General features: G+C 41.2%; 1 protein-coding gene and 1 long non-coding RNA gene across 2 annotated transcripts; both read left to right on the top strand.

Annotated features, from left to right (window-relative positions):
* Positions 1–10,754, top strand: LOC139566339 (uncharacterized). The gene is made up of 2 exons (XR_011673087.1): positions 1–644; positions 7,309–10,754. It is a non-coding gene; the product is annotated as an uncharacterized lncRNA (long non-coding RNA).
* A 6,391-nt stretch (positions 10,755–17,145) lies between these two features.
* LOC139566342 (zinc finger protein ZFP2-like) lies at positions 17,146–19,912 on the top strand. The gene is made up of 2 exons (XM_071387457.1): positions 17,146–17,914; positions 18,221–19,912. Exons 1-2 carry the CDS (start codon positions 17,507–17,509, stop codon positions 19,763–19,765), a joined length of 1,953 nt encoding a protein of 650 aa, XP_071243558.1. The 5' UTR covers positions 17,146–17,506; the 3' UTR covers positions 19,766–19,912.
* Positions 19,913–20,371: the final 459 nt, after the last annotated feature.

Here is a 20,371-nt window from a genome sequence, read left to right as displayed (position 1 = left end):
CTTAGACCGCCATACAAAAAAGGCTTATTTCGCGGACATATTTTGGAAGGAGTAAATCCTCTCGCTTTGCCTCTTCCTCTCTGTCCATACTCCGCATTCAGACGTAAAGTGAAAAGTATGCAAGCGTTTTATGATACTTCGATGTGCATGAGATTTGCATCCGGTCATGTAAAATTGTAATTATAGAGTGGCTATGACTGCAGAAAATAGTCAGCCAGATTCGTTCTCAATCAGTAGTTTAGCTAGCTAACCAGTTAAGCTTGTTTTATAAACCTCAACACACTGCGTCTGGTTTCGAATAGCGATTCATACAGTGTTATAGATGTGCAGTAGCAACAAGGATCGTGTGAGATGGGCTTTAAAGAACATTATTTAACTTTGAATCAAATCTAAGTGAAAGACAAGCAGACAAAACGGATGTGTATACAATAGCACAGCAGACTTCGTTGGTTTTCAGCTTTTGGTTTTACCCGCACCCCTTTCGTTTGGTATACAGAACACAGAGAAAATGGCGGAATTTGAGGACGAGGCACTGCCCCAAACAATGCAGGATAACCGAGAAGAAGAGGAGCCCCTAGATACCGATGACTAAGCCAATCAAGATGCAATACAACCCACGTTTCGAGGAAAAGCACATTGAAGAGGTAAGAAGGTACAAAAATAAGACTACTACTAGTAGCGTCGAACGTTCAGGCTGCCCCATGCACACTGGTAGTAGTGGGGAGTCGACTCAAATAATCGATTATTCGGCTCCAATTTCTGCGTGACAAGCATCGATTCCGCTAGGCATCACTCCTAAGATTCAGTATTTTTGCAACGCAGGAAACGATTTTACTTATTCTACTATGAGAACAAACTCTCGCATCTTCCACAGCAAATAAATAAAGAGCAAGGCGGAGGGGCATAGGTCGACATGTTGGCCAGTCAACTTTGTATCGGCAATCAAAAGATGTAGTCTATAGGCTATCGCAATGCTGTATTTCACCATTTCTTCGCTTGCAATGTCTCGCGCAAGTTAACCAACGTAGAGGCTATTATTGAGTATGCTGAGCTATTCTACACGCTACAGACCGAAGACACAAACACACACTAGAGAGAGGATCCGGGCAGGCAGAGAGAAGGTGGCTGGTGGGTGACGCTCTAGGTCAGGGTTCTCCAACCCTGGAGAGTTACCTTCCTGTAGGATTTGTATTTATTTCACCTTTATTTAACCAGGTAGGCTAGTTGAGAACAAGTTCTCATTTGCAACTGTGACCTGGCCAAGATAAAGCATAGCAATTCGACACATACAACAACAGAGTTACACATGGAATAAACAAAACATAGTCAATAATAAGGTAGAAAAAATAAAACAAAAAGTATATATACAGCATGTGCAAATCAAATAAGGTAAGGGAGTTAAGGCAATAAATAGGCCATGGTGGTGAAGTAATTACAATACAGCAATTAAACACTGGAATGGTAGATGTGCAGAAGATGAATGTGCAAGTAGAGATACTGGGGTGCAAAGGAGCAAGATAAATAAATAAATACAGTATGGGGATGAGGTAGATAGATGGGCTGTTTACAGATGAGCTATGTACAGGTGCAGTGATCTGTGAGCTGCTCTGACAGCTGGTGCTTAAAGCTAGTGAGGGAGATATGAGTCTCCATCTTCAGTGATTTTCGCAGTTCGTTCCAGTCATTGGCAGCAGAGAACTGGAAGGAAAGGCGACCGAATGAGGAATTGGCTTTGGGGGTGACCAGTGAGATATACCTGCTGGAGCGCGTGCTAGGTGTGGGTGCTGCTATGGTGACCAGTGAGCTGAGATAAGACGGGGCTTTACCTAGCAGAGACTTGTAGATAACCTGTAGCCAGTGTGTTTGGCGACGAGTATGAAGCGAGGGCCAACCAATGAGAGCGTACAGGTCGCAATAGTGGGTAGTGTATGGGGCTTTGGTGACAAAACGGATGGCACTGTGATAGACTGCATCCAATTTGTTGAGTAGAGTGTTGGAGGCTATTTTATAGATGACATTGCCGAAATCGAGGATCGGTAGGATGGTCAGTTTTACGAGGGTATGTTTGGCAGCATGAGTGAAGGATGCTTTGTTGTGATATAGGAAGCCGATTCTAGATTTAATTTTGGATTGGAGATGCTTAATGTGAGTCTGGAAGGAGAGTTTACAGTCTAGCCAGACACCTAGGTATTTGTAGTTGTCCACGTATTCTAAGTCAGAACCGTCCAGAGTAGTGACCGCTTCAACCCCAGTTGTAATTAACCTGACTTCAGTTTATCAACCAGCTATACTGAACAAAAATACAAAAAGCAACATGCAACAATTTCAAAGATTTTGCTGAGTTAGTTCATATAAGGAAATCACTCAATTGAAATAAATTAATTAGACCCTAATCTATGGATTTTACCAGTGCGCAGCCACGGGTGAGCCTGGGAGGGCATATTTTTATTTATCACTTGAGGGCCAGCAAATGATAATTAGTTTTCCTCCACAAAAGGGCTTTATTACAGACAGAAATACTCCTCAACACCCTGCAACAACACCTATTGCAACAACACATCATCAGTAGGGTAAAACTAACCTGTCTCACGACGGTCTAAACACAGCTCACGTTCCCAATTAGTGGGTGAACACTACACTCAGACATTCCCGCAGGTGTCTGGCTAGACTGTAAACTCTCCTTCCAGACTCATATTAAACATTTCCAATCCAAAATGAAATCTAGAATTGGCTTCCTATTTCGCAACAAAGCCTCCTTCACGCTGCCAAACATACCCACGTAAAACTGACTATCCTACCGATCCTCGACTTCGGCGACGTCATTTACAAAATAGCCTCCAACACTCTACTCAGCAAACTGGATGCAGCTTATCACAGTGACATCCGTTTTGTCACCAAAGCCCATATACCACCCACAATCTATAAGTCTTTGCTAGGTAAAGCTCCGCCTTATCTCAGCTCACTGGTCACCATAGCAACACCCACCCGTAGCACGCGTTCCAGCAGGTATATCTCACTGGTCATCCCCAAAGCAAACACCTGCTTTGGCCGCCTTTCCTTCCAGTTGTCTGCTGCAAATGACTGGAACGAATTGCAAAAATTGCTGAAGTTGGAGACTTATATTTACCTCACAAACTTTAAGCATCAGCTATCTGAGCAGCTTACCGATCGCTGCAGCTGTATTCAGCCCATCTGTAAATAGCCCATCCAATCTACCTACCTCATCCCCATATTGTTTTTATTTACTTTTTTGCTCTTTTGCACACCGGTATTTCTACTTGCACATCTATCACTCCAGTGTTAATTTGATAAATTGTAATTACTTCGCTACTATGGCCTATTTACTGCCTTACCTCCTTATGCCATTTGCACACTGTATATAGCATTTTTCTATTGTGTTATTGACTGTACGTTTGTTTATTCCATGTGTAACTTGTTCTCAACTGGCCTACCTGGTTAAATATAGATGAAATAAAATAAAAGGTGAAGAAGCCGGATGTGGAGGTCCTGGGCTGGCGTGGTTCCACGTGGTCTGCAGTTGTTAGATTACTTGTTAGATATTACTGCACAGTTGGAACTAGAAGCACAAGCATTTTGCTACACTCGCGTTAACATCTGCTAACCATGTGTATGTGACCAATAAAATGTGATTTGATTTGATGCCGGTTGGACGGACTGCTACATTTTCTAAAATGACGTTGGAGGTGGTTTATGGTCGAGAAATGAACATTGAATTCTCTAAACAGCTTTGGTGAACATTCCTGCAGTCATTTTCTCTCTGTGGGTCTAATCCTAAGAAGTTCTGGAAACCGGTTAAAGACCTGGAGAATAAACCCTCCTCCTCACATCTGCCCATGTCCCTTAATGTTGACGATGTGGTTGTTACTGACAAGAAGCACATGGCTGAGCTCTTTAATCACCACTTCATTAAGTCAGGATTCCTGTTTGACTCAGCCATGCCTCCTTGCCCGTCCAACATTCTTCATCTCCCACCCTTTCTAATGTGACTATCCCCGATGCGTCTCCCTCTTTTTCCCGTGCTACAAAGTTTCTCCCTGCTGGCAGTCACTGAGTCTGAGGTGCTAAAAGAGCTCCTTAAACTTGACCACAAAAAAACATCTGGGTCAGACCCTTTAAGGTTGCTGCCCCTATCATCACCAAGCCTATCTCTGACCTTTTTAACCTGTCTCTCCTTTCTGGGGAGGTTCCCATTGCTTGGAATACAGCCACGGTTCATACTTTATTTAAAGGGGGAGATCAAGCTGATCCTAACTGTTATAGGGCTATTTCTGTTTTGCTCTGTTTATCAAAAGTGTTGGAAATACTTGTCAATAATCAACTGACTGGTTTTCTTGACGTCTATAGTATTCTCTCTGGTATGCAATCTGGTTTCCGCTCAGGTTATGAACATGTCACTGCAACCTTAAAGGTCCTCAATGATGTCACCATTGCCCTTGATTCTAAGCAATGTTGTGGTGCTATTTTTATTGACTTGGCCAAAGCTTTTAACATGGTAGACCATTCCATTCTTCTCGGTCGGCTAAGGAGTATTGGTGTCTCTGAGCGGTCTTTGGTCCTTTTTGTTAACTACCTATCTCAGAGTACAGTGTATAAAGACAGAACATCTGTTGTCTCAACCACTGCCAGTCACCAAGGGAGTACCCCAAAGCTCAATCCTAGGCCCCATGATCTTCTCAATTTACATCAACAACATAGCTCAGGCAGTAGGAAGCTCTCTCATGCATTTATATGCAGATTATAGTCTTATACTCAGCTGGCCCCTCTCTGGATTTTGTGTTAAATGCTCTACAACAAAGCTTTCTTAGTGTCCAACAAGCTTTCTCTACCCTTAACCTTGTTCTGAACACCTCCAAAACAAAGGTCATGTGGTTTGTAAGAAGAATGCCCCTCTCCCCACAGGTGTGATTACTACCTCTGAGGGTTTAGGGCTTGAGGTAGTCACTGGAATGAGCTGCAACAAACACTCAAACTGGACAGTTTTATCTCAATCTCTTCATTCAAAGACTCAAACATGGACACTTACTGACAGTTGTGGCTGTTTTGCGGGATATATTGTTGTCTCTACCTTCTTGCCCTTTGTGCTGTTGTCTGTGCCCAATAATGTTTGTACCATGTTTTGTGCTGTTACCATGTTGTTGCTACCATGCTGTGTTGTCATGTGTAGCTGCCTTGCTATGTTTCCTTATGTCTCTTTATGTAGTGTTGTGTTCTCTTTTGTCATGTGTGTTTTGTCCTATATTTATATATATATATATATATATATATTTATTTTTAATCCCAGCCCCTGTCCCTGCAGGAGGCCTTTTGCCTTTTGTTAGGCCGTCATTGTAAATAATAATTTGTTCTTAACTGACTTGCCTAGTTAAATACATTTTAAAAATCATGACATGCACACTTCTCATCCATAAAAAGTGTAGCCTATTATCGTCAAGACATGACATTGAAATATTTTCACGCCTACGATGAAAACCTCCAGGCTTCCGTCATGAGTCAATTAAATTTGAAAAAATGAAGAATTACAAGGGGCAGTTTGGAAAAACTAATCCTGTGTGAATCGTCCTCTGGAATAATACACATGCTTGGATAATAATTACAAAACCAACATCTCTAATAATAACCGTCCGAATAGGGCTATAACACGGCGCACCGGTTTGAGTGTGTCAAGAACTGCAACACTGCTGGGTTTTTCACACTTAACAGTTTACTGTGTGTATCAAGAATGACTCACCTTCCAAAGGACATCCAGCCAATGACAGGCCAGTGGTCAAAAACGGGTAATTGATGAGAGGACAAAGGAGGCTGACACGGATTATGCAGAGCAACCGACAGGCTACAGTTAGTCAACTGGCAGTCCAGTACAACATTGCCCAAAGACCCATAAAAGAATGCACAACTCGTTGTACGTTGACACGAATGGGGTATGGTAGCCGACAACCTTAGTTCCACTTCTTTCAGTAAAGAACATTGGGACCCTTGATAGAAAATAGGGCCACAGGATATCTGAACATCATTGCCATTCAGGTGCATCCCTTCATGGAAGCATTGTATCCATCTGTGGCAAAAAAAAATTTGCGGGATAATGCCACAAGGCTAGGATTGTCCAGGAATGGTTCCACGAACACAAGTGAATCAAGCTTACTGCAATGGCCTGCCCGGTCATCAGATCTCAATCCAATTGAGCATCTGTGGGATGAGATGGAACGAGCTATTCGGAGTAGAGATCCACAACCAGCCAACTTGACACAACTGTGAGAAGCATTGGAGTCAACACAGGCCAGCATCCCTGTAGAAAGCTTTTGACAACTTGTGGAGTCCATGCCCCAACGAATTGAGGCTGTTCTGAGGGCAGAAGTGCATGCAACTCAATATTAGGAAGGTGTTCCTAATATTTTGTACCCTCAGTGTGTCTGTATACGATGGTGTAAAGACATAATGGAAAGTATATGAATAGATAAGGTGTTTACAGCAGTAGTTATAGAAGATGAGCCTTGGCTAGAATACGCATGCTATTGATTACAGTAGAACAAGCTAATCAATTCCAGTTTAGAGTGGCCGCTTGGTAAATGTTGTGTGCCGTTTTATAAGGTATTAATTTATCAAAATATTAGCAACCAAGAGGGTGCACAATGTCAAAACTCTTGGTTGCATCGAAGCCAGCAAAATATAAGTAATCTGAACACAAGTGTGACACGTATGTGGAGGGAGTTATTGTTATGTTTGGTCTTCAAGATATCACAACTTATTTCTGCATGTATTGATGATGATTTTGGACGTTTATAACCGGTGTTTTGACACTGGGCTATAAATCTAAAATTGATGACAACCGGAAGCGGCAACCGTGTCAATTTCAACTTATGTTTTAGGAATATAAATGATAATTCAATATGATTCTACTTAATGATATAAAAACTACTGAATGAGCCCTACAACTTGCTTTGATTTATAGATTTCTATTTTTTTTGTTGTGAAAATACGTTTGTCAACTTATACTGTCAATGAACCTTCTCTATCCTAGATCACTAGTCTATGGTGATCTCTAGGCCTAATGACAAAGAAATCATCATTATCATGTTGATACTGCTAGGTATTTCAAATTATTAGACCTAGCTACTACTGTAAAATAACCTACGTTATTTGTTTAGCTATTTATTGTATATGCTATCTATTCTAATTTGGACTTTAACTGTATCAAAGTAGGCTATTTTATGTATTGCAAAATTAATGTTGTTTGAGAGAACAGAGATGATAGGCCTACTAGTAATTATGCAATTTTAAATGTTTTTCCAGGCAGAGGAGATGGACACCTCAGAAGACCTGCAAGATGACAATCTGATCAAGCAGGAACACTTCCACAGTTCTAATAATGAACAGCAAGATGGACATTTTCTAGTTAGGAGGAATGTAATATTAGAACGAACTAAATTCAACCAAAGACAACAAGAAGCAGGAGAGACAGCTGATGATTTTATCACTGCACTTCATTGTTTGTCAGAACATTGTGGTTATGGAGCTCTGCTCAGTGAGATGATAAGAGACAGACTAGTCATGGGCTTACGTGACAGAAGATTGTCCAAGCAATTACAAATGGACCCAAAACTAACACTGGATAAAGCTGTCACACGCATTCGTCAAACTGAACTTGTGAAAAAGCAACAGGACCTGCCGGAGAATAACTTCAAAGTTGCCAGCAGTACAGCAAATGTAGACGTTGTGCTTTCACATAGCAAACAGCAATGCCCAGCCAATACCCAGTGCCAATCAGAGAAGAAGCAAAACTCAGAAAGACCACAACCTCAAACAACGCAGGAGAATGGAGAGGAGCCCCTAGATACTGATGACTCTGATGAGTGGATCGAGGGTTTCAGTCCTGGAGGAGAGAAGCCACACTACTGCTCCGACTGCAGTAAGAGCTTTAGAAAAGTGAGGGATCTTATAAGACACCAGAGATCACATACTGGAGAGAAGCCTCACCACTGCCCTGTTTGCGACAGAAGTTTTGCTCGATTAGATAAGCTTAAATTACACAAAAAAATGCATATGAAAGAGAAACATGTCACACAGACAGAAGAAACTAAACTGAAGGTAGACCGTGTGCACACACAGCAAAGAACTGCCAGCAGAGGCAGGCAGAAGAGTAAAATGCGTGCAGAAACACCAGGAAAAATAGTCCAGTCACAGCCAGGAAAAGAATTGTCCTGCAAAAGTTTAACTAGAAAGACTCAACACTCAGAAAAACTGCGACAACCCAAAACAATGCAGGAGAATGAAGAGGATCCTGAAGATACTTCTGATGACTGGACCGAGAGTTTCAGTACTGTAGAGAAGCCATACATCTGCTCCGACTGTGGTAAGAGCTTCAAACAAGCGAATCGTCTTATAAGACATCAACGAACACATACAGGAGAGAAGCCTTACGACTGCCCTGACTGTGACAAAAGTTTTGCTCGATTAGATAATCTTAAATTACACCAAAAAACACATATGAAGGAGGAATGTAATTTCCACTGCTCTGACTGTGTGAAAAGCTTTGTCCGACTGAAGCAGCTTGAAAGACATCAGCTAACACACAAGAAAAGTTTTGAAAGACACAGAATACATTTGAGCGAAAGAAAACAATTTCTCTGCACAATTTGCGGGAAGGAGTGTCGCAACATGAAAATACACATGCGAATACACACTGGAGAGACACCGTATCACTGCACTGAGTGTGGGAAGAGTTTTCCATATACAAAATCATACCAAAGACACATACTAACACATACCTCTGGAGAAAGAGCAACCTATCCTTGTTTGAAATGTGGAAAGTGTTTTACTCGCAGAGATGGCATGTTGAGACACGTGAGGAGGATTCATACTGGAGAGAGAAATCATCAGTGCAGAGACTGTGGAAAGAGATTCTTTCGAAAAGAGACACTGAAGAGACACATGCTAGTTCACACTGGAGAGAAACCATACCAATGCTCTATCTGTGGTCGACCCTTCTCCCAAGATGGAGACAGAAAACGCCACGAGAAGAGGCACTACTCTGGTGTCTCTAATTTCCTCGATTTATAATGCAGAAGTGGTGGAGGTACAGTAGCCTAGTGGTTAAGAGCATTGGGCCAGTAACCGAAAGGTTGCTGCTTCAAATCCCCAAACTTACTAGGTGAAGAATCTGTCGGTGCCCTTGAGTTAGGCACTTATTGCTCCTGTAAATCGCCTTGAATAAGAGTGCTAAATGACTAAAATGTCATGTAAAATGTGTTTGGCATTGCAGGAAGTGGGAAACTACCTAATGACTGTCAGTGACTTGATAATCTAATAATCTGTTAACTACAATGTTGGTGGCCTGGAATTGTCACAACAGATTATTGAAGAGACTCACAAGACAGTCTGTTGCTGATATATTACTGTCTTCATAGCAGTATTTGTTTTCAAAAGTTGGTTATTTTAAATCAAGGGTTGTAACCGGTTCAGGGAACCGGACTTAAAATATGGAAAATAACTACATTATTTGAGTAACACTAACCGAAATCTAAAGTGATCTATACTGTTCCGGAACAGAACCATTATTTAAAAAGCATGGGAACCGGTTAATAACATTATTTAAAGTTTTCCAGTCCCACAAAAATCGTAGACAAAGCGCATATGCAAAGCCCTCACTCTGTCACTCAGAAACGTATTCCAGCGTCTGCCTGCCAGTTGGAAGTCTTTGCCAGTAAGTGTGTTTTGGATACCTGCCCCTCCCCTCTGAAGCATAGGTTACTGTAGCCTACTGATGACAAAACAAGTGTAATTCAGAAAATAGGCAGAGCTGTTTAATAAAAATTATGGATTGACTTATTCAATTGGTCGGAACAGTGGAGAAAGAAAAAGTCATGTTTAGAACGAAATGATTGGAAAATAATTTCAGTTCCGACCCTTGTTTAAAAAAAAATATATATATATTTTTTAAAAGGTATTTGAATATTTTGTTTCAACAAAAGCATATTACAGTATACTACCAATAGCAGTCATTGTTGAACGTTGGTAATTCCCCATTGGTGGTTCAGTTAGTTCATATTGTATTAATGTTTATATTGTTTTGATTATCAAGTGGGCCATAAGCTAGTTTAAAAACAAGTCAATGAAAGGTTCACAGCTACAACCTTCAGTGAGTTTATACATTTGTCTGAAATTTGCTGAATTCAGGGTGTCGTCAGGCAACCCAATACCATCGTTAGACTTTTAAACGGACACTAGATGGGGTAGATGTTGTGGTGGAATTATTGTAATCAAAAGGAGGGACTTTTAGATTTCTTCAAAACAATCAAACTTTATTATTTAATTAGTGCAGTAATGGAGCTGGTCGGTAATTACCCCTGGAGATGATCACTGAGAACTCAATGAGTTGGTTCGAGCCACAGCATTTTATAGCAAAGTCCATCCTCCTTCAGTTTACATGACACAACAGATGTATGGAATGGTTCACAAGGTTAAGATTTGTATGAAAAATAATTCAGAGTTTACAGCATTGTGTAGAGACCAGTGTCTGGCCACAACTCCATACTGGAGCCATGTCTCCCTGGTACCGTATAGAACAGAAACATTAACTCATGCTCTGTAATGCGTTATCCCCAAAGACATCGTAAATCTCCTGTCAGTGTTATCTCCCAGAGGCCCACTTTCAGTTCACACAGACACAATAGTTATAAGAACCCTCTATTCTGTTGCATAAAACAACCATTTGATGCAATAAAAGTATTATAACATAAGCTTGTAATTTCCACCATAATGTTCACATTTTGTATGTTTTTATTAAGGAGCCACTGAACACGCCGATTGGCACGTGTTTTTCTGTTGTGCATTAGAACATTTTGATTTTAGTCTTGGATGTGCGTTTCCTGACTGATTCCACGTTTGGATCATGTTTGTCTCCCATGAGACACTGTAGACGCAGAAGCTTATTTCACTTCCTCAAAATCCCCAGAATGAATCGAAGTTAACTCCAGAAATCTGTAATTCATTTGAACATTTTTGCAGAGGATGTTTATTTGCTCAATTTTCCATCTAACTAAGGTGTTTGGTGCAGTATTTCTCAAGTTAAATGCGCGATGAGTTGTCTTATGAAAACTGCTTGGCAGGTCTGTCTCCCTGTCTATACTATTGGTTAGAGAGCAATCACTGCAGCTATTCACACCATGTTAATGGGCAAATAGACATCCTCAAATCAAAACCCAACCTTCAGGTACCCGTTGTGATGCACGGATGTTCCAAACTCCGTTTTAGACCAGACTGACTTCATGACCAAAACTATCTTAGTTACACTTTGTAGTCAATTTTGACAGTAGAATAACTGTTTCTGACTATGGATGCCACACAGACCGTTTTCAAAGGATTCATTGCTGTTTAAAGGCAGTCGCTCTTTAATGAACATCTACTGCATCTAGTGTCTGTTTTGAAAAGCCGAACTAACTATGGTATTGGGTATGCAAAGAATTTTCTAAATTTGACATACTATAAAGCTTTTTTCTCGCATACACAAAATGCTTACTATTTAGAACGCAAGTACGGTTATTCGGACACTTCCAGTATTTTCACTGGAAGGCCGACCAGGGTACTGCAGGCTGGTGGTAGCAACTAAATTATCCTCAATTTCTTTTGTGTGATTTTAAAAGAATCTGTTCAAGGACATAACATTATGTCTGATATAATATAAGCAATTTTGGTACCATGATTACCATTTTCCCATTCACTATAATGGCGGATACTGTTTTCTGGAAACAGCCTGCAGTAATGCCGTCGGCCTTGAACTTCGTGAGCAGGGTGCAATTGCGGCCTGCAATTCGGGGCGTTCGAACCCCTCTTTATACTTCTATTGGTACATTTTTAAGTTACGGGAGGCCGGGGCGCTCCAGTACAGTAGATGGCATTAATGCACAATAACGTTGGATGCCAGCCGCCGATAAACCCCACAGAAGAAGGGGAGGGGGCGACAAAGGTAGCCAGCTAACAATACACCGGTAGACAGTGTCCTTCGCCCCTCGCCAGTCGTGCACCTTTTTCTTCTAGTTCTGTTAACGACCGCGAGGGCAGATGTTCGGCAGGCTGGAGCAAAGGACACTGTGCTAGCTTAGCCAGCTTGTCATAAGGAGGACTTCAGTACACAGCAGGTGGGAGGCAGGGGCGATGCCGTGTGCTAGCTAACTATCAAGCTAGTTAGTACACGTGTCGCCCCAGCCACCCACTTGTTGTGCTAGCGGGAGGCGGGTACGACCGTTGGACAGTGTCCTTCGCCTCCACCTGTTCTGTTAACGACGGTGAGGGCAGGCGGGAGCGAAGGACACCGTCTACCGGTGTCGCTAGCTAGCAAGCAGAACTCCGGTACACAGCATGCCGCTAGCAAGCTAGCTGAGATGCATGGGCGACCGGTGCACTGTACTTCGCCCCAGCCTGTTGGGCACAGTTTTCCTGCAATTCTGTTAACGGCAATGAAGGCAGGCGGGAGCCAAGGACACTTTTGGACTTTCTATAGTCGGCATTCAGACAAAGTGAAAACGTCTGCCAGCACTTTATGACATATCAACATGCATGTGATTTGCATATCCAATGTTTATTTTACCTTGGTCACCACCACACAGTTGCGCACACACACCATATAAGTATTTTTGTGCATAGGATGGACTTGTGGTTCTGAAAGGTAAGAACAAATAATGTTGTAAGCTATGCAATAGGAATATCTACACAGGAAAGAATGGCATAGCATCTTTACAGGGATATTCACATAACAGCACACATGCATAAACATCTCGCAGAGAGCGAGAGAACTAATTACTTAGACAGGCGAGATGTATGGCACTCTGGTGGAGCTCTGATCCGTGTCTGGTGCCACAGAGTAATAGATTATACTGTGCAGCGGGAGCGCTGAGGACAGTCTGAAAGTTCTAGAGTCTCTGGTCATGACTTAACACTAGCGTGATCTATGAAAACGCAGTGGTAAAGTGCGCGTACAGGCTATAGGAATTGACCAACTCTAAACAATAACATCTAATGCAAAACACATGCAATCAATGAAATACAAGCACTTATAAACGACATGGAGTATCTGAAATGTACATAAGCTGCAGCAGTACTATACAGCTACAAATGTAACAATGTAATTACACAGGAGGTTGGTGGCACCTTAATTGGGGAGGACAGGCTTTTTGTAATGGCTGGAGTGGAATCAGTGGAATGGTATAAAATAAATCAAACACACGAGCTGTGTTTGAATACCCATACTAACATACTGCATACGTAATGAATATATACTACATACTATATACTATTAGTTTATTTTAGTATACTGTAAACAAACGGTATCGTTTCAGTTGAGTGTACTAGAACTTTGTCTGTATACCGGAAGTTGATGCAGTTGCTATGCAACCTCTTGCTTGCTTGTTAGCATAACAAATGACGAGCTAACATTTTAAGAATCAGAGTAGATAGCCAGAATGAACAATGTCCATCGACACGCATAACGACTATACTACTTAGCGAAGAATAATGGCAATAATCAAGTCAATAAACGTTGGGTGGTTAGTTAGATAGTTAATATACTGCCTGGCAAGTTTGATGTATTAGTAGCCAACTAACGTTAGGTAGCTAGCTAATATACCGGTACATACAGCTGTAATCCTATGCGGTTCGTAAGGATAGCGTAGCTAACATTGTCAGGCAACATAATGTGTAATGTAACTTATTTGAAAAGTCATTACTTTATTACATTGCTCAACATTTTCTTAACATTTTTCATAATTAGATAAAGCAATGAATATGTATTTTGGCGTATTTAGTACGACATCCGGGAACTTTTGGCATACTAACTATGACCAATAAGCATACTATATACTCAATTCACGTCACAAATAGTATGGTTAGTGCAGTTAGTATGAGTATTCGAACACAGCTACGGTTTCCATGTGTTCGATGCCATTCCATTTTCTCCTTTGCAGACATTAAGAGCCGTCCTCCCCTCAGCAGCCTCCACCGAATTAGGCCTGAATTAATTGCTTTCAGTCAATCACCATAACATAGCATTAACCCTCTCTATACAATAAACCCCACAACTCACTTATTGGATGCACAAACAATCTTCCTCAAACACACTGATAACCCTACCGGCATCCAAACTTGCGTCTTCATCTGCCGACAACGATTCAGATGACCATCCTACCCATGCTAGATTATGGAGACGTAATTTATAGATCGGCAGGTAAGGGTGCTCTAGATGTTCTTTACCATTCGGCCATCAGATTTGCTACTTATAGGACACATCACTGCACTCTATACTCTTCTGTAAACTGCTCATCTCTGTATACCCGTTGCAAGAGCCACTGGTGGTTGCTTATTTATAAAACCTTATCTGAGATATCTACTGCAGCTCCTCTACATACAACACCCGTTCTGCCAGTCACATTCTGTTAAAGGTCCCCAAAGCACACACATCCCTGGGTTGCTCGTCTTTTCAGTTTGCTGCAGCTAGCGACTGGAACGAGCTGCAACAAACACTCAAACTGGACACTTTCATCTCAATCTCTTCATTCAAAGACTCAATCATGGACACTCTTACTGATAATTGTGGCTGCTTTGAGTGATGTATTGTTGTCTACCTTGCACTTTGTTGGGCACAGACAACAGCACAATGTTTGTACCCTGTTTTGTGCTGCTACCATGTTGTGTTGCTACCATGCTGTGTTGTCATGTGTTGCTGCATTGCTATGTTGTCGTCTTAGGTCTCTCATTATGTAGTGTTGTGTTGTCTCTTCTAGGGTTGCACATTTTGGGGAGTATTCAGAGGTGGAAACTTTCTGTGGGAATTAAGGGGAATATATGCAAAATAATGTCATTAAAATGTAAATGTTTTTTTGCATTGGATATATTTACCATATCATATGGAGACAGAAACATAAACCTTTTACCTTTACACGTAGACACAATTGTAAATTATTAAATCCTTCCAATAGAAATTTTTAAGAAACTATTTAGTTATGAACTTTAATTAAATGATTTGACTCTTCACATGGGATGATTTCACTGAACAACAAAAGAAAGAAAATATTGAATGATCCTCAATGATCCATCGCATCTCCCAAAAACGTTTTCAACATATGTCTGTAAAATGATAGTCTAGAAACTAAAGCTTTGGTTGTCTTCCTCTCAGGCTTCCATGTCTTCTCCCTGGACCTCCTCAATGTCCACCTCTTGAACATCAGACTCTGAGGCCTCATCTTCACTGTCACTTTCCAACCTTTTTGAGGATGGCTCGTTGTCAGGCTCAAAAAGCTTCAAATTTGCCTGGATGGCCCCCAATTTTTCAACCCTTGTATTGGTCAGCCTGTTGGGTGCTTTAATGTGTGTGTTGTGTCTCATTAGTGTGCAAGATCTTGAGAATCAGCTCTACATGTGATGGAGGAATGCACTGTGCATGCAGAGGGTTGCAATTCCATTGAATTGGGGATAGTTTAACCAAAATATGCCACAATACCCTTGAATTACCTTATGTATATCCCACAAAAAAGGTTCACTGTTATAAGCTAACTTTTTTGATGAATTTAAGCAAAATTCCCCAAATTCCCGGGCTTAATTTCCCATTGGAAAATTACGGCAAAAGTTTCCGACCCTTTGCGACTCTACTCTCTTCTCATGATGTGTGTTTTGTCCTATATTTTAATTAATTTAAATTTTTAATCCCAGCCCCCATCCCCACAGGAGGCCTTTTGCCTTTTTGGTAAACCGTCATTGTAAATAAGAATTTGTTCTTAACTGACTTGCCTAGTTAAAAAAAAAAAAAATAGCCACTCCACAGACCGATATTTCACTGGATGTATAAATGTGAAGCATCTGCTTGGGTTTCCACTCACTACCAAATATGGTAGTGAGAGGAAGCCCAGTAGCCAGCAGTGGGAGAAGATTGAACGAGATGGATTTTGGCCGACATAATGTTAATTTTCGAATCGATTAAACATTTGATCTCAATACAATTTTATGTTCCCAAAATAAAATATGTTACGAACAGAGTGTATTACGTTTTGTAGACTTTACCCTTTGCCAAAGTTTAAAAAAATTGCTGTGTTTAGGAGTGCAAAGGCAAATTGAGTTATTGCACACGCACACTTCAGAGTAGGCGTTCCCTAACAGAAATATGCACATGAATGCTAGAACGCGCAAATAGGATTGTGCTTGGCTTTGCCCTTCTCCATGCCTGTTCTGCCCGCTATGACTAATTTGTTCTGTTTGAAACGACGGACTGTGATCCATATTGGTTTAGTTATAAAAATCTTTGGCCACTCTGTCCTGGAGTGGGAGGGGTCAGAGTCCAAATGTGCATTCGGGCACTCTGATTGGTGGAAACCAGGAAGCCAAGAGAAATCACCCTAACCGGACTGTGGGGAAAGTCACAGGCATGGGCTTTTTAAAAATGTTATTTCACTTCCAAGTACGGTAAGTACGGTATTCGGACACAACCAGTATTTCAAGATGATGGCCGACGGGATACTGCAAGCTGGTGGAGCAACTAAATGATCTTTATAACTTATTCTGTAATATGCGATATTAAAATAATCGGTTCAAGGACATAACGTTGCATCTTGTGTAATAGAAGCAATTGTTGGTACCATGATTATCTTAAAAAAAACAAAAACACGAATATTGACCATTTCCCCATTCACTATAATGGGATCCTGAGAGGATTCCTGTGAGTGGTCATAGACTAATAGAGAGTGACGGAAAGAATATGTGCTTCAGTAAGGTAGGTTTATTGTCATTCATACAGTAGCTATGGTTGTCAATTGTACTGCAGAAATGGCTCGAAAGTCCCAGAAAATAGAGGTTGTGGTGGCAGCGGCAGATAAATACTTGGGATTGCGAGGTTTTACTGCAGACCAGTTGCAGGGGGTGTTGAGTGGTAGTGTTCTGTCCTCCCAGGCCGTTGGTAGGGTAATACAACAACAACAAAAAGAGTTGGCAGAGTAATTTTTACTCTCCCCAAATTGTATAGGACCATATCACAAATTATTTAATGTAGGTAGGCCGTGAATGGCCTCAAACTCCAGTACAGTAGGTGGCGGTGTATGCATCTTAAATTGGATGCGATCTGCTAACACAATCCCGAAGAAGTGGCATTTTGACGTTTCAACATGCATGTGATTTGTATATCCGTTCTAGTCGTCTAGATTCGTTTTCAATCGGTAGTTTAGCTTTCTGTGTTTGTCTTGTTCTTTCTAAACCTCATCACGCTGCGTCTGGTGTGGAGAGAGGACTACCTAACCAGCCAGTGGGATATATATGCAGTAGCAACAACAAGGATCGTGTGAGATGATGGGCTTTTTATTTTGTTTCACTACGAATCAAATCTAACCAAAAGCTTAAATTGTTACAAGAAAAAGTAGACAGCTGTTGTGTATAAAATAGCACAGCAGACTTCGTTTGCAGCTTGTGGTTTTACCCACACCCCCTCTGATCAGATACAAAACGCACATCAAGGAAAATGGCGGACTTTGAGAAGGACGAAGGACTGCCCCAAACAATGCAGGAGAACCAAGATGACGAGGAGCCTCAATATACTTATGACGCTAAGCCAAGCAAGACGCAAGACGACGCAAGTTTGGAGGAAAAGGTAATTGAGGAGGTCAGAAGGTACAACAATTTGTACAACACCTCATTGAAAGACTATAAAGACTTCACCATGACCAACAACAGCTGGAAGGAGATAGCCAAAACTCTCAGAGTAGAAGAACAGATTTGCAGGACGAAATGGAAGAACTTGAGAGACAGATATGTTCGACTGAGGAGGAAAATGAAGGGGAAGAGTGGTGATGCAGCATCAGAAATACAACCACAAATACTCACCACACTGTCCTGGCTGTCTGGCTTCATTAAACACAAGGAGACGAAGGTAAAGACTACTACTGTCAATTAACCTTCTCTTGCCTAGATCACTAGCCTATGGTGATCTCTAGGCCTAATGACAAACAAATCATCATTATCATGTTGACACTGCTAGGTATTTCAAATGATTAGACCTAGCTACTACTGTACAAATGTAAGTTATTTGTTTAGGTATTTATTGTATGCTATCTATTCTAATTTGGACTTTAAATGTATTGAAAAGTAGACTATATTATGTATTACAAAACTAATGTTTTAGAGAACAGAGACGGAAGGCACACTAGTAATTATGCTATTTTAAATCTATTTCCAGGCAGAGGAGATGGACATGCCAGAAGACCTGCAAGATGACAACCTGATCAAGCAGGAACACTTCCACAGTTCTAATAATGAGCAGCAAGATGGACATTTTCTAGTTAGGAGTAAAATACGAGCTAGAGCTCCAGGAAAGAGAACACCAACACACAGCAAAACAATGCAGGAAAAGGAAGAGGAGCCCCTAGATACTGATGACTCTGATGATTGGATCGAGGGTTTCAGTCCTGGAGGAGAGAAGCCACACTACTGCCCCGACTGCAGTAAGAGCTTTAGAAAAGTGAGGGATCTTATAAGACACCAGCGATCACATACTGGAGAGAAGCCTCACCACTACCCTGTTTGTGACAAAAGTTTTGCTCAATTAGATAAGCCTAAATTACACACAAAAAGACATATGAAAGAGGAACATGTCACACGGATCGAACAGGCTGAACTGAATGTAGACCGTGTGCACACACCGCAGAGAACAGCCAGCAGAGGCAGGCAGAAGAGTAAAATTCAAGCTAGTGCACCAGGGGGGAAAATGGTCCAGTCACAGGCAGGCGAAGACTCGCCTTGCAAAAGTTCTGTTAGGAAGAATCAACACTTAGTTAAAGGACAACAACCCCAAACAACGCAGGAGAATGAAGAGGATCCTGAAGATACTCCTGATGACTGGACTGAGAGTTTCAGAACTGTAGAGAAGCCCTACGTTTGCTCCGACTGTGGTAAGAGCTTCAAACAAGAGAATCGTCTTATAAGACATCAGCGAACACATACAGGAGAGAAGCCTTACGACTGCCCTGACTGTGACAAAAGTTTTGCTCGATTAGATAATCTTAAATTACACCAAAAAACACACATGAAGGAGGAACGTAATTTCCACTGCTCTGACTGTGTGAAAAGCTTTGTCCTATTGGAGCAGCTTGAAAAACATCAGCTAACACACAAGAAAAGTTACAGCTGTTCAAAGTGTGAGGAAAGGTTTTCAGACCTGGTTGACTGGAAAGCACACTTTTTAGTACACAGAGAGATCCTCCACTGTCCTGACTGTGACAAGCAGTTCTTGTACAAGGGACTTTTTGAAAGACACAGGAGAACACATTTGAGTAAAATAGAAACATTTCTCTGCACAATATGTGGGAAGGAGTATCGCAACATCAAAATACACATGCGAGTACACACTGGAGAGACACCGTATCACTGCACTGAGTGTGGGAAGAGTTTTCCATACATAAAATCGTACCAAAGACACATACTAACACATACCTCTGGAGAAAGAGCAACCTATCCTTGTTTGGAATGCGGAAAGACATTTACTCGCAAAGATGGCATGGTGATGCACGTGAGGAGGGTTCATACTGGAGAGAGAAATCATCAGTGTAGATACTGTGGGAAACGATTCTTTCGAAAAGAGAAACTTAAGGTACACATGCTAGTTCACACTGGAGAGAAACCATACCAATGCTCTGTCTGTGGGCAACGCTTCTCCCAAGATGGCGACAGAAAACACCACGAGAAGAGGCACTACTCTGGTGTCTCAGATTTCCTCGATCTATAATGCAGAAGTGGTGTTTGGCATTGCAGGAAGTGGGAACCTACCTAAACACTGACATAATCTAATAATCTGTTAACTAAAATGTTAACAGATTATTAGGATTTACAAAACCCTATTGTTGTACCTTCTGACCTCTTCAATTACCTTTTCCTCCAAACTTGTGTCGTCTTGCGTAAGATTTACAAAACCCTATTGTAATGGGAATTTTAATGTTTGTGCTTTTCTTAACTAATTTCTGTGTTCTATTTATGTGCTGTTCTAGAAACCAATTTCTGTGTTCAACCAATTTCAAGTGGTTGACTGAACAAATCCTCTTATCAGTAACTGCAATTTGGCAGTACACCCAGACCTTGTTTTGAGAACAAACAAAAGATGTCTCCGTTTAGAGAGAAGCCTCGTGAGGTGTTAGTCTGTCACATGTTATGAACCACTATTGGTCGGTCACATGAATGAAACAAAACAGCAATGATTAATTAATTATGCTAAATCATGCAAATATAACTTGTCTGTGTAGAGCCATATATAAGACAACTGCTGGGACTGCCCAGGGAGAGCTCCTGATTAACATGTGTACTATGGTGCATTGAGTTAGTTGGAACCTCTCCAGTG

This window comes from Salvelinus alpinus, chromosome 38 (genome assembly GCF_045679555.1).
Source record: "Salvelinus alpinus chromosome 38, SLU_Salpinus.1, whole genome shotgun sequence".
Taxonomy (NCBI): domain Eukaryota; kingdom Metazoa; phylum Chordata; class Actinopteri; order Salmoniformes; family Salmonidae; genus Salvelinus; species Salvelinus alpinus.
The sequence above is the reverse complement of the archived record's forward strand: the minus strand, read 5'-3'. Positions and strand labels throughout refer to the sequence as shown.

Bases quoted from the DNA above. Each gene is read 5' to 3' on its own strand.
- LOC139566342 (XM_071387457.1), top strand. From the start codon at position 17,507: ATGGCGGACTTTGAGAAGGACGAAGGACTGCCCCAAACAATGCAGGAG. The intron at 17,915-18,220 runs GTAAAGACTACT...ATCTATTTCCAG, and splicing joins TTAAACACAAGGAGACGAAG to GCAGAGGAGATGGACATGCC.